At 40.4% G+C, this 14,132-nt stretch overlaps 1 protein-coding gene and 1 non-coding gene across 3 annotated transcripts; one reads left to right on the plus strand and one right to left on the minus strand.

The window, feature by feature from the left end:
- The first annotated feature begins 349 nt into the window (after positions 1–349).
- Positions 350–564, plus strand: LOC124877270. The gene has a single exon (XR_007040488.1). It is a non-coding gene; the product is annotated as a small nucleolar RNA U3 (small nucleolar RNA).
- A 4,754-nt stretch (positions 565–5,318) lies between these two features.
- On the minus strand, positions 5,319–13,684 carry pgd (phosphogluconate dehydrogenase). Of its 2 annotated transcripts, XM_047364665.1 has the most exons (13): positions 13,527–13,683; positions 13,039–13,114; positions 12,750–12,929; positions 11,662–11,727; positions 11,464–11,582; positions 11,287–11,356; positions 11,056–11,190; positions 10,601–10,790; positions 9,494–9,624; positions 8,214–8,347; positions 7,662–7,761; positions 7,137–7,259; positions 5,319–5,739 (listed from the first exon to the last, which is right to left on the minus strand). In XM_047364665.1, the coding sequence occupies exons 1-13, from the start codon at positions 13,532–13,534 to the stop codon at positions 5,620–5,622; spliced, it is 1,452 nt and encodes a 483-aa protein (XP_047220621.1). In that variant the 5' UTR covers positions 13,535–13,683; the 3' UTR covers positions 5,319–5,619. The 2 variants fall into 2 exon arrangements, with proteins under 2 accessions (XP_047220621.1, XP_047220629.1); XM_047364673.1 differs by lacking the exons at positions 5,319–5,739; positions 7,137–7,259; positions 7,662–7,761 and adding an exon at positions 7,769–7,947 and having other exon boundaries at positions 13,527–13,684.
- Positions 13,685–14,132: the final 448 nt, after the last annotated feature.

Genomic DNA, 14,132 nt, shown 5'->3' on the forward strand with positions numbered 1-14,132 from the left:
ATTTAAAGGAATCATTCGTACATAATTTAGGGGACTGCTGACTACGGTTATCCAGCGGGCCGTGATAGTGTCTGTGTTACTCACAATGCTACCATGTGGGATCGAAGTAACTAATTGAGAGGCGGAACATGTAACCGCAAGGCTTTATGGGTAGTGCAAAAACCTTTTAAAACTCTTATTAATGTTCAGAAATATGGTTACAAACATTTACACGTACCTGGCTTTTAAAATCGGTATGTGTGTTCAATTCTACTTTAATTACGTGTGGAGACTTCCAAGTGTTGTTGGTACCGACACTGAGAAGGATATGGCGTTCATACTAGCAGCTGGGAAGGCATTTAAACGGGTTAAGACTATACTTTCAGGGATCATTTCTATAGTTTTTAACTTGAGGAATGTGTTTCTAAACTGTATGGTCTCGCTAACCACGATGAAGAGATGGTGATACTCTTTCCTGAGCGTGAAGCGAGTATAAAACTATGATTTTTGATCATTGGTTTTTACTATTGATGACCGTTCACTGCTGTTTAAAAGCAGCGAAGGGAAGAGTATGATCGGAGTGGTTTTGCTGGTTGTTGAAGATAATTCTCAGTCATTACTTTCCGTTCTAGTGGTATGTTACTGTGAGTATTGCAGTAAGTTAGTTTAATGTTGTGATTAACTTTGACTTGATTATTAAGAGTGTTGAAAGCCATTTAACGTTACTAACAATTTGGCGGAACAGATGATAAATATAACCTGTATTTTGGTAATGGAGGTGACTACATTATTACTTAGACAAGTGCGTTTTAACATAAGGTCGGCAGGGGGTGTCGACTTCTACTATTCTCTGTAATGTTTTCAACTTGACTGGCAGGAGGTGTACAATCTTTCACCAGCAGGTTGTGCTGTTGCATCTTGATCATTTCAAAAAATATGCAAAAATAATATAAGACCAGGTAAGCATTAGTGAGTGTTTCCTTATTTTCATCTTTACTGAGGCATCTTGCGTGTTCCTGAAAACAGCTAAAATCAAGACTCAGGTTCTACCTATGTATGAAATGAACAAATATATTTTTGTCTTCTACCAAAATAAATTGCTTGAGTCAAAAACCTACTGGTTCCTTAGGAAAAACAGATAACCTATAACTTCATAAATGAACTAAAATGAAATTATATCTTGTGAAACTTAATTTATTAATCTTTTGAGCAAAGAAAAGCTACTTTTAGTATAAGTCTCACAACCAGGGGGAGCTTAACCCAACTTTTAATGATATGTTTACAAAGAAAATAAACATTGCTCATCTATACTTTTGTGCTCAAGTTTCAAAGGGCCACACATGGCTCCAAAGCTGCAGATTTCAGACCCCCGTCATCTGCAAAAAGACAAAAAAAAATCATCTAATTTAGTTTTTTGTTTCTCTCAAAATGTGACTGACAAGCTTTTCATTAGTTGGGTTGCATATGTACAATTAAACAGATATACAATTGCACTTAAGTAGAAATGATACTGCATAAACTTATAACACTTGAATGGAAAAGACTAAACAGAGAACATGTCATGACGACAGCAGTGCTCTGGCTGCTGATAGTCTCCGTCTATCTGCTGCCTAACTGTGGCTGTTGACGTCAGGATCATGAATGTCCAAATTCAGCTTCTGTTTGTATTCACACATGGCATCCTGTCACTTGGTAAACACCAAGGCTAACCGATTTAGAGCTGTAGGTTTGTTGAGATAATAATGAAATATTAAAGACTTGTTACTCTGGGTCTTATTAACTTTTAGAAAAATTTATCCCACAATGTTTTCAGACCGTTTCGTGAAATTACTGTTACTTGATTTCTAAACTAGAGTTATTTTTTTTATAGAGTTTCTGTCTCTGCCTTACAGCACGCCTTTGCTGTATGAAAAATGTGAAGAAGTGCAGCAACAGCACTGCAGTGGGGAACATCGCCTGAAAAAGAAAACCTGTATAGAGTATTCAGCCGTGAACAAATACATTTAAAATTATTAAGTACAGAAAAATATGTGGCTCAATTTACACTTTCTGTTGTAGTTTCTATCTTGACAGCCTGCTGTTGATGTGACCAGTTGGGGTCACATCAACAAAACTTTATTTAAAAGCCAAAATTGGTCAGTTTCAGTCTAGCAAGACATGGAGCATTTTAGTAGCTTTGCAGTGGGTCTCAAACGCGTACACACCCCTGTCATAATCCCACTATTGATAAAAACCTTTTCTATACGTAATGTGACATTTATCCTGTTCAACTCTAGTGGAAAAACAAGCAATTATAAAAGGGGGAAAAGCAGAAATGCCCTGGTTGTATAGGGCGAACCCTTAAAGCAATACATAAAACACTTTCCAGCATTTAAGTTTATATTGTGCACATCTAACATTAACAGCTTATACTTAAGAGTGGGTACATATTACCATGTCAAGATGTGGGACGCTGACCAGCTCCTACCAAAAATACTGAACGGTATCATCAAGTCAAAGGATTCTTCAACCAAGTATTAGTTTTAGAGTGTGAGCACTTATGCAACCAGGTTACTGCAGCTTTTAAATTATATCTGCCCCTCTAACAGATCTGCTTTTTTCAGTTGAGTTGTACAGGATGAATGTCACTTTACATCACAAACACCTGGCATTCTAACAGGGGTGTGTACACTTTTTAGTCATAAGCTAAAAGATGTTGACCTCTGTAAAACAAAATGCGACCTTCAGTCTGCTGAATTAGTTCAGACTGGTTGCACGTCAGTCTCACTGTGGATAAAGGGAAATCAAAGCAAACATCTGCTACATCATGCATCACCTTGGCGTCTGGCTTCTGTTCAATGCAGACGTCTGCAGATGAGTCACTGTTTCACCTCCACGAGGCTTCACTGAGCTTGAATAGCCTCAACCAATGCAAAAACTGCTAATCATCGGGGGTCTGCGAGAACACGAGCCCAAAGGTTTGCAAAGGGATCCTCATCCAGATAACTGAGGTTTGTTTATGGTCTTAATGCGTTGGTTATTAAATTAGTGACAATATTTATGCCGTATTTGTTCTTCAAGTACAAAGCTTTAACATGGAGTCAAGCAGGAAGGTCTGAAGTGTCCCACAATGTGTGAAGGGGAGCATTACACTAACATCAATGTAAGAGTCAACTAAGACAACACAAGGTGTAATGAGGCTTTGTTTGCTGTTTACCAGTGTGATAACAGCTGTGTTGTCAGATCCATTGTGGTGGGTGTAACAGCAGCTGTGGTGATCCACCTATCTCAGAAGCTGATGATGTAACAGTCAGACTAGAACAACAGGAGGGTTATCAATGGCTAATCTGAACGTGGGGCTTTAAATGTTTGTGTTTCTTTCTCACATTTACAGCCCTGGTCAAAACTTTACATACATCGTCATTAACTTTGGGTTTTTGATTTGAACTGTTGCTGATTATTGTTGATTAGAAAATTAACATCTTGAAATGAATTTTAAACACAAGAATTGGGTGAAGACGTTTGAATTAAATGTTGATTTTCTCTAATCAGCATTTGAAATTATACACACATTCTCAAATATATACATACACCCTAAATAATGTCCCGGAGCAGGTTAAACCTCCACCACACACTTTTTGTGGCCATCCACAAACTTCTCCATTTGGGCTGGATACTTGCTCTCTTCTCTTGGCAGAATAGGCACATCTGATTGGTTTCCTGCCTCAGACTTGGCTTCTAAGCACAGTCCATACATTTTTAATATAACTAAGGTTGGGTCTTCCAGGAGGTCATACAAGAAGCTTAATATTAGCCTGCTTCATACATTCCAAAACTACATTTAATGTTTTGGATCCTTGTCCTGTTGGAACAACTGGTTCAGTCCCAGTTTCAACCATCTGACCAAAACTGTCACCCTCAGATGGAAGTAAATTAGTCAGGATGTTCAGGTGCAACCCGAGAACCATCAAGGCTACATTAAAGCTGGAGTGCCTGTCATGAAGTGAGCTCATCAACATTGACTCGGAGGTTGTCGTCCAAAAAAAATAAACCCCTGCTCCAAAATCTACATCTTCAAGCACGATTAACATTTACAGTTGCCTCTAGAGCAGGGCCCATATCTTCTGAGAAAAGTTTGACCAATGACAAGAGCTGGGTTTAACAAGTCAAAGGGAAGCTCTTAAATAAAGGACACAGCACAAACGGTCAAGTATGGCGGAGTTTGCATCAGAGGGTTTGTTCTGTTGCGGTGGAACTGCCTCAAATACACAAGAACTGGGTTAGAATCTGGAATCTGCTAAAATCCACAACCTCTTACAACTCAAACCTCTTGTTTTTAAAACCCCTTGCAGTTCTATGTTGTATAACCATTCCACCTTGAAACGGCCATAATTAAGATGACGTTTGTGCATATGGAGAGTGGATGTGACCTGACTGGAACTGTATGGTGTTGTTAGGCAGCAGAACATAGACAAAGGTAAGAAAATATGATGATACAAAGCAGGGAGATGGGGGGCATCATGGATCAGTCTCACCTGGATGTAAATCAGAAGCAGATAAATGGCAACCAGAGAACCTTGTCCCATGTTAAATATACAGCAGTCATAGCAGTAGCACCTCTGCTAATTGTGTTGCAGTGCTACATGTTCTGCTGGAAACCCAGAAGGTAGCTTCTACTTAAGATGCTTCTTTGGACCAAACAACATAAACCAGCCTTGCAACGACCCAACCCTTCTTCAGCAGGGGTCCAGAACAAGGTGTTTTAAAACAGCTTATGGAAAACAAAATAAATATATATATTTTAATCTGCCAGAGATTAAACTACAAACCCATGATCTGTACCAGATCCCTTCAATCATCTGGCATTTCTACTGTAAACGTGATTCTGGAGTGGACTGCAAGTGTACATTTAGTCCAACAGTCTCTACAAATACTTTAGTATCCAGTAAAAAAAACAAAAGCCTAAATTCCTATGAAATCTGGAAGAAAGCAAAGATCAGTTGATTGAGAGGCTTTGAGCTCCAGCCTGAAGTGGCCCTGATGCCCCCTGCTGGACAATGCATTATATTCACTTTACTGAGGATCAGATTTCTGGGAAAGTTTTTACATCTGTTCAGTTAGTGATTTTTCTTTTTTCTTTTTTTCAATTTGGGGCAAAAAATAAGAAATTTGCAGATTATGAGTTTTTTGATGTGTGAATGAAGTCATTAATCAAGGTTTACAAACAAATGCCACTATGTAATTTCAGTCGATTACCTTGTTTGTCTGCCTTTCTTGCTGTGTTGCCTAAAATAGTTACACACAAACAAACCCCAGTCTTGTCCACAGCTGAGCTCACACAGTGTAGTGACCATAAAAGCTAATTATAAAAGGGATTGAGATCTTTATTTAACCTTTAACAGATCAGTACAACGCTTCACCTTAATCCAGTGTGGACTCTGGGACTCTCTTGTGATTGTTTATACAACAGAACTAGAAAGGCAACACATCATCTATGGTCCCGCTTTCTGATAAATAAAACTGCAAGAGGTTTCTGAAGAGTAAAAGTCTGGATGAAGCTGGCTGTTGAGGTTGGTTATGGGGTCTTCTTTTCCAAGCAACATCCTGTTTTACTCAACCATAACATCTTATTTGTGGTTTTGAACCAGGTGAGGATGGTTGTCAAGCGTTGTAGGAAGAAGAGGAGACATTTCCGCCGTGGCCCGTCCAGTTGGTGTGGATAAAATGACCGGGGTTTGAAAGCAGCTCATATGTGTGAGCTCCAAAATAATCCCTCTGGGCCTGAAAAAAAACAAAAAACAAAATTAAAGCAATTTAAGCACCTGTAGCTACCTGTCAATGAATGATGATCAAAACTGGTCAATTATGTTAGTTTTGCAGTACCCCGCATAAGTATCCACACCTCTTGACCTCGTTAACATTTTGACACGTTACAACAACAAACTTTAATGTGATTTTATGAGAGATCAACACAGTAGTAGATACACAGTTTTTAGATATTTGAAGTTCTGCCGTTGGATTTAGGCCAGGACTTTGACTGGGCCAACTAATACACTCCTATACATTGATCTAAACCATTCCATTGCAGCTCTGACTGCATAGTTAGGATAACTAACTGGAAGGTGGACCTCCACCCCATTTTCCAGTCTTTGGAACCTCTGACAGGTTCTGTTACAGGACTGATTTAGCTTAATCCATCTACCCATCAACTCTGACCAGTTTCCATGTCCTTTCTAGGACAGATCATCCTCCCAGCATCATGCTGCCACCACCATGTTCCACTGTGTTTAGAGATGATGGAAAGTATTTGCTGTTTTACATGTAGGCCACAAAGTTTAATTTTTGTGTCATCTAACCAGAGCACTTGTTCTGCCATGACCTACGTGACTCGGGACAAAACTCTAACTCAACTTCTTAAGGTAAAGGAACTGAACTTACATAGCGCTTTTCCTGTCATACCGACGCCTCAAAGCGCTTTACACTAGAGCCACATTCACCCAATCGCACTCACAAACGCTCACACATTCATACAACGATACACAGATCAGTAGGAGACTTGAGGTGCTCGTCCCGCTGAGCCAGTTGCCTTATGGGATTCTTGCAACAAAGGTTTTCAGTTTGACACTCTTCCATAAAAATTTGAATGATCAGATTTGACTCCAATTGATAGTTGTCTGGTTGACAGATTCTCAAACCTGAGCCATGGATCCCTGCAGCTCCTCCAGAGTTACCATGGGCCTTATGGGTGGATCTCTGATAAATGCTGTTCTTCCCTGGCCTGTCAGTTTAACTGGGCGGTCATCTCTGGGTAGGTCTGACTTACTACATTTTGCACTAATAGTTGCTCCAAAAGATGTCCAAAGCTTTAATCTAAACTTCCCCACAGATCCCTCACCTGATTTTAAGTGACAAAAGATTTACCATTTTCCTTGCACCTAATAAGGATCTACTTTGTGTCGATCTAGTACATAAAACCCCCCAAAAAATATACAGCAGTTGTTGTAAAATGACAAAATGTGGAAAAATTGAATGTAAATGCTGTCGCAAATAAACGAGTCAAGAAACAAGAGTTCCCACCACACAGCTCCTACATGTGCTCCATATAATCTGATATGCCCCTTAAGACCCGACCATCTGCTAAGTGGGAGCTGTTCTCTAGCAGCTGCTGCCGTCTTTACCTGGAGCAGGTTCGCAGGCAGCATGTCGTGTCTGTATCCGTCATAGAAGGACAGAGCCGTGGTGAAGCAGGGCATTGGGATGCCGTGCTGGACGCCAACGCTGACCGTTCTGCGCCACGACTCCTGCAGACAGAAGGCGTGATGACAGCTTCATTCAAGCCCATTAAAAACAGCACACATCTGGTCAGGAATAACAGATTTCACATTTGCTACAAGTCTTAGATGTGTGAATCTGTCTCAATCAAAATGGGTTCAGTATATAACAGAATAAGACAACACGAAATCTGCTGCCAGGATTTATGTTTTCCAACAAGTTGGATTGAATTCACTTTAACTGTCTTCAAGGAGTCTGGATTTAACAACAAAAAGTAAAGAGATAACATCAGACTGCTGAAAGTTACACCAGCAAGTTGAGGTTTTGCTCCACTGCATTTCTTTGTTAAAAAGGAGGAAATAAACTGTTTAAACATCTTAGTCAATGTGGCTGTTGCAAGTTTGTTTGCTCGACTTCCTCCTTCCTCATACCTGACAGTCTTGCACAGCGTTGCTAAAGAAATTGTCCAGCAGCAAGTTCTGCAGGCCAGCGTCGCGGTCAAACGCCTCTTTGATTTTGCCGAGGAAAACGCTGGGGAGGAAAGGAGGGACAGCGTAGACAAATACAGATGATAACTGATACATTTCCTAACTTACTAGACATAATTAGACACAACTCTGCTACAAACCGCCACCCGGGAGGTGTGTTGGATTTGATTTATGCAACATTTGTCATCAGATACGCAGTGTTGCAACCACAGAGTCGTCATTCTTCAGTCTGATTGTAAAGGGAAGGTCATACTTTCTTTCAATAAAATTCCCACTTTACAACACACAACAATGACAAAAAAAAGAACAGATTTTACTTCCTCTATGCCAACGCCAAAAAGTTTTTTTTCTCATAAGTGATGCAAATAAATAAAAATGTCTCCTTTCCTACTTACATTCACATAAAGTTGCCTCTTTAGCTACCAAATAATTATTTAAAAAGTAGGAATGAAACATTTGTGTTAATTATGCGAATGAAACGAGGCTGAGCAGCACCTTCGGATGATGCAGCCTCCTCTCCACATCAGGGCGATGGCGCCGTAGTTGAGCGACCAGCCGAACTCAGTGGCTGCCTGCCGCAGCAGCATGAAGCCCTGAGCGTATGAAATGATCTTGGAGGCATAGAGAGCCTGGAGAAACAAAAACAATCACTTTCAACAGCCGGCGAAGTTACACAGGAGTCTAGACATCCACCTGGTTACAACAAGTACCTCTGGAGACTGGATCGCACAAAGTCAGGAAGTTAGAGTGAACCGTTTTGGACATTTTGAACCTTATGGGTTTAAAGTAGAACAAAGGAAAAGAACTGGCATGAATCCAACAGAATTAGTTCCTATAATGTTAACATTAAAAACTTTTTTCAGACTGCAGGAACTCTGGGCAAGGGAAGCTCGTTCAAATTTCAACACTGATCTTTCTAAGAGATCCTACAATTGCAATAAAGCAGAACTTGAGCCTTTTAGGTCAAATCAAATCAGCAAATAAACTCATCCTGAGTACTCCTGTCAGTAACATCAGTAAATTCCAAGTGATGAGTGATTAGTGCTGTTGGTTTGTTACTTTTCAGTTTTAACAATTTTCCCACCGTCAATAAACGCTGCAGTTATGTTTCAGGCAAGATTAGATAAGATAAACTTTATTTTCTCGAAAGGGAAAGTTGTTGTGAGCAGTAGTACAGCGAGACTGCATGAAACATACAGACACAGAATGAGACAAGACAAAGTCAACAAAGACAACAACCAAATTAGAAAGCTGCCCTGAAGCAGGTAACGGGTAATTGACACAATAAATAAATAATAACATCAATAAGAAATATGGCACATTACCATTCATAAATAATATAAAGGTAATGTGAACGTGGTCCGTTTAGCAGCACAGTTTCACTCCCTCACCTAACCGGTGCAGTGGAGTAAACAGTTTGATGTGGCATAAGTTTTAGAGCAACATTGATGTTTGGCAGGCTCTGACCTCAGGCAGATACATCTAGAGCCAAAAACACTCATGGATTTTGTGATACTTTACAACCTCCATTTTGTTGAAGCACAATAACAAAATATGATATAATATAGAGTTTTACACAGTTTTAGCCCCATATTGGCCATCCCTAAGGGCAGAATGAAAAGAAAAACACACTATGTTGTATGTATGTGGGTAACTCACAATGTACTGAGGCCAAGCACTTTGTGTTCATATCTATACATGTATTATGTCTTAATAATACAAATAAGTCTTATTTCGTATATCTCCTGGACAGCAGATGAGCTTGTAAACCCTACCTTTCTAATGTCCTCCAGGAAAGCTGCCTTGTTGCCGCTGAATTTGACCCCCTGGGGTCCGGAGAGGCTGCGGCTGGCCCGCACCCTCTCATCCTTCAGAGAGGACAGGCATCTGGCAAAGACGGCCTCCCCTGAGATACAGAAAGGAAGGGAGGAGGAGGAGGAGAGAGAAACATAATTCGACCACGTTTACACTCTGAAAAGCAGCCTGGTTCTCTGACAAAAGAAATCAGGGACAGAAGATTTCCTGAAATCTCTCACAGCAAATATATAGAACACCATCTAATCAGTAGAGCACTGTTAAATTAAACTCAGCATGACTCGGCATCATTTATAAAGTTTAGCCAGTAGTGTCACCCTGAAACAGAAAAAAAAAAAAAAAAAACGTAAGGTTTGTCGTTTGCAAGGATTAAATCCCTTTCTGCTGTGAAGATTCACTGTTTAGTCAGCATGACTTTGCAAAAACAAACTGTCCAGTTAGATGATGCAAGACTGAACCGTGTAGTGAGGCATCTGAAATCCTCCCCTCCTCACTGCTCCACACAAACTGGATCAGCTCTCACACAATGAAGCTCTTTCAGAGTGCAGCAGCATGCAGCAACTGAGCAGACAGCATTAAATAAACTTAATCCTACTAAAACCTAGATGGATTTGGTAACGGGCAAAGTTCTTGCCATAAAGATCAAAAGTCAGCTTTCCATGAGGCTGGTCTCCGAGCTGCTTTATCTACATCCATGGGTTCTAAAGTGTGTTCTCCTTGTTTTAATTATAACTTCTCTGTCTCTGACAAATCACAACAAAGTAAGAGTAAACGACAAATCCAAATCCTTCTTATGTCACTGGAGAGGAGCAGGCCGTTACAAGTCTTTTAATCGTCTTACCTGCAGCCTCATATTGATCAAATATAACAGAAACACTCGATCTGCTACGTGTTGACTTAAAAAAATACATTTGACCTTTGCTCTTTCATAATTGTGTTATACCGTAATCCTAACAGGCGTGCCCTAATCCTTTTCTTGTATTATCTTAAGGATCAGAGTTTACTGAAAGAAACCAGCACTGCAGGAGGATAAAAGGAAACAAGAAACGTCTTTGTCTTCTTCTTACCGATCAAAGTGACAGGTGTGCCGTACTCGAGGGCTGAAATGGCCGTCCATTTCCCTGTGCCTTTCTGTCCTGCGCTGTCACGGATTTTGGGCAACAGGTGCTTCCCATCGGCGTCCTTGTATTTAAGGATGTTGGCCGTGATCTCGATCAGGAAGGAGTCCAGCTCTGTCTTGTTCCAGCTGTCGAATGCCTGGCCGTTAAAAAACAGAAGGGAATTGAGTTAACGCCAACAAGACTTGAAAATTAATGCTCACAGATGCTCTCCACCCATTCTGACTGAGTTGAGCCATTTTGAAGGAGATCAGGAAAAAGCTTTAGTCTCTAGTTGGGCAAAACTGAGACATACTGCCTGACTCTTGCACACCACACAGGTTTTCTATGCATCCCTTTCCCTTCAATTGACATCCATGCATTATTTTGTGTTGTTCAATCAGTAAGCAGTAATACCAGCCCACCTGTGCCATCTCATCATGGTCCATGCCCAGGACATCCTTCATCAGGTGGTAGGCCTCACAGATCAGCTGCATGTCTCCGTACTCGATGCCATTGTGGACCATTTTTACAAAATGACCTGCACCCTCGTCTCCAACCTGCACCGGAAACACACAAGCAAGTCAGACGACGTGATACAGTGGAAGTTGATGTATCCTGCATGAAACTATTTGAGAAGAAATAGGTTCACCCACCCAATCACAGCAAGGCTCTCCTGTCCCAACCTTAGCAGCAATGCTCTGGAAGATGTCTTTAATGTGTGGCCTTAAAAATGAAAAACATCAAGTGTTCACATTTACCAGCTTATTACAAACATTAACTTTTAACTATAAAAGAAAAAGCCAACTTTCTGTATTTTGTTTAGGACCCACCAAGCCTCTTTGTGTCCCCCTGGCATGAGCGAGGGTCCATAACGAGCTCCCTCCTCTCCACCACTCACTCCACTCCCAACGAACAGCAAGCCCTTTTCTTTCAGACTCTTACACCGCCGCTGTGTGACGCAAACCCAAGAACAGCTGTGAGGATATACGCTGAGAAATAAACTGTTTCTGCCTAACTGCGAAACTTACCGTTGTGTCTCTGTACTCGGAGTTGCCTCCATCGATAATGATGTCTCCAGCTTCTAAAAGGGGAACCTGTAAAGAATGAATACAGAGGACGTAAGCAGGCATTGGCGCTTACCAGTACAAAGGTGTACGAAGGATTTAAAAATTAAATCCTTTTAAAATTGCCAACGTCTGTTATGATGCTGTTCCTACAAGTTAATGTAGAGATGCACCAGTCAGGCTTTTCCTGGTTGATTCTGATTTTCTGTTGTTTTTGAAGTCTGATCTGATGATTTCAGGGGTTTTTTTCCCTTAATGCCTTTAACACATAAATGACAGCGGTTTTAAATCCAACAGAAAATGAAGAAATCACAAGATTGTTCTAATTTATGCATTAAAACAACTGTCTCCAGACTTCACCGGATTTTATTAAATCCCAAGAAAGTGTCATAGTATCCGCTGTTCATTGTTGCGTTCATAGGCGAAAAATGGTGATGTTTTTTCTTTATGCACTTAATGAGAAGAAATCTTCAATATTTAAACCTGCTGATTAACAATTAGAGAAGATTCTAGAAAAATTGGCAGATTCCGATTTCTAGCTGATTGACCAATGCGCTAGTGAGAGGGCAGGAGTGACTGAAATTATCCCCGGCTCTATGCCACTTAAATTACCGTGGTGCCGCCTCTCCCCCACCTGTTGGTGAGCACTGCTGGTCAGTAGGCTAAAAGGTGGCTGCTACTCTCTACTCTGGCTTAAGTTAATGACAGAGTTTTGTTTGGTTATAAAAAAACACTGAAGAACAGAGATTGAAAGTAAAGCAGCGACACTCGTCACTCTTATTGCGTCGCTGTTGGCAAACTATGATCAGTATATCTGTTGTAGAGGACTAATTAAGCATCTAATATCAGCTTCTTACACTCCCAGTCTCACATTATAAATAGGAGAGCAGCTTCTTTGTGTACAATTAAAAAAATAAGATCAGGTTGTACATTTTTGTTTTAGATCTTTTTTTGCAAACGTCTTGAAATTGTGGTGTGTTTACTCAAAGTTATCATAAAACTGGAATCTTATTATGCCCCATGACTAAGGTGTTTGGTAGAAAAACACCAACCAGTTTATCAATGAAGTCATCCACAGCCTGCCCAGCCTTGACCAGCAGGATGATCCTCCTGGGCTTCTTCAGCTTGGACACCATGTCCTCCAGGGACTCGGCTCCAATCACCTTTGAGCCCTTGGCCTCGTTCTGCAAAAAGTCATGCACCTTGGACACGGTTCTGTTGTAGGCGCAGACCTGTTGAACAAAGATGCTGTTCTTACTGAGGAAAAACAACAACAACAACAACAACAGGAGAACATGATGCACCAGGGGAAGTGTAAACAAAATGAAGTCAGGGTATTACCACAAAGCCATGGTCGTTCATGTTCATTATGAGGTTCTGGCCCATGACAGCCAACCCAATCAGTGCAATGTCTGCTCTGTAAAAACAAGAGGAGTCACATATAATTCAGAACCTGATGGTAGCCTGGCAACAGACTGTAACACGCGAATTGAGACTTTTACATCACTTTGTTGTTGGGATCCAGGCGTTTTGACTGAAATCCCGGGCCCAAAGTCCAAGATGACTTCATTTCCCAGAGTACATTGGGATTATTGAGTCTCTAATCCGTATAGTTTTACACGATAAATATCATGTCACATTTTTATTTCAGCTTTCGACAAGTTTTTCTGCTGTTTAGCAAGAAAACTACTCAAACGTCCCAAAAAAAAAAAAAAAGATGACTGTGTGTTAAAACAAACTAATCAACGGCCTAATTAAAAATATAAACCTCGACAACAACTAAACGTAGTTCCACTGCCTAAATGGGTAAAACGTCGAAAACAACTTACTGAGCCATGTTTTTCTTCGGGGGAATTAGCTGGAAGGTAAGAAGAGGTACAGTGAGAGTCGAGCTGCTTCTCGTCAGGTTCTTCTCTCTCGGTTTTCACTTCCTCCTACCACGGCTCTCATCTAATCGTGACCCAGACGTTGACGTACACCCACGTACAGCGCCCGCCAATCAGAGGTCACCTAGATGACACAACGCATGTTTGGTCGAGAATTCTAATTGGTCCACAACACTGAGGAGAGGCATCCCGTCTCCTATTGGCTGGTTCGGCGTTCAATCATGTTACACCAACTTTAAACCTTTATAGCGTGCTTAAAATTCTCCTGTTAAAAATAGGAATAAGAAATAACTAAAATTGAATAAATACAAATTCTAAACGTGTTTCAGGTTTATAATTTTACGTTTTTTATATAGAAATATTCAAATTTCATCTAATTAAATAGTTTGTTAACTGACTATTAACTGAAATTAATTTTATGTATTTTCTATATAAAATTTAAATTGTCCCACTTAACACACTGTCGTTCAATGATTATGATCTTAAAAGGGTTTTAAATACGTTCCACTGGTATTAGTTTTATTTCCTCTACTGTAAATTATCACCCAA

This window comes from Girardinichthys multiradiatus, chromosome 1, assembly GCF_021462225.1.
Source record: "Girardinichthys multiradiatus isolate DD_20200921_A chromosome 1, DD_fGirMul_XY1, whole genome shotgun sequence".
NCBI classification, from domain to species: domain Eukaryota; kingdom Metazoa; phylum Chordata; class Actinopteri; order Cyprinodontiformes; family Goodeidae; genus Girardinichthys; species Girardinichthys multiradiatus.

Excerpts from the sequence above, each read along its gene's own strand:
- pgd (XM_047364665.1), bottom strand. Across the intron at positions 11,191-11,286 it reads GAGAGCCTTGCTGTGATTGG|GTTGGAGACGAGGGTGCAGG; the intron begins GTGGGTGAACCT and ends TTTCCGGTGCAG. Across the intron at positions 8,348-9,493 it reads TCCTGGAGGACATTAGAAAG|GCTCTCTATGCCTCCAAGAT; the intron begins GTAGGGTTTACA and ends TTGTTTCTCCAG.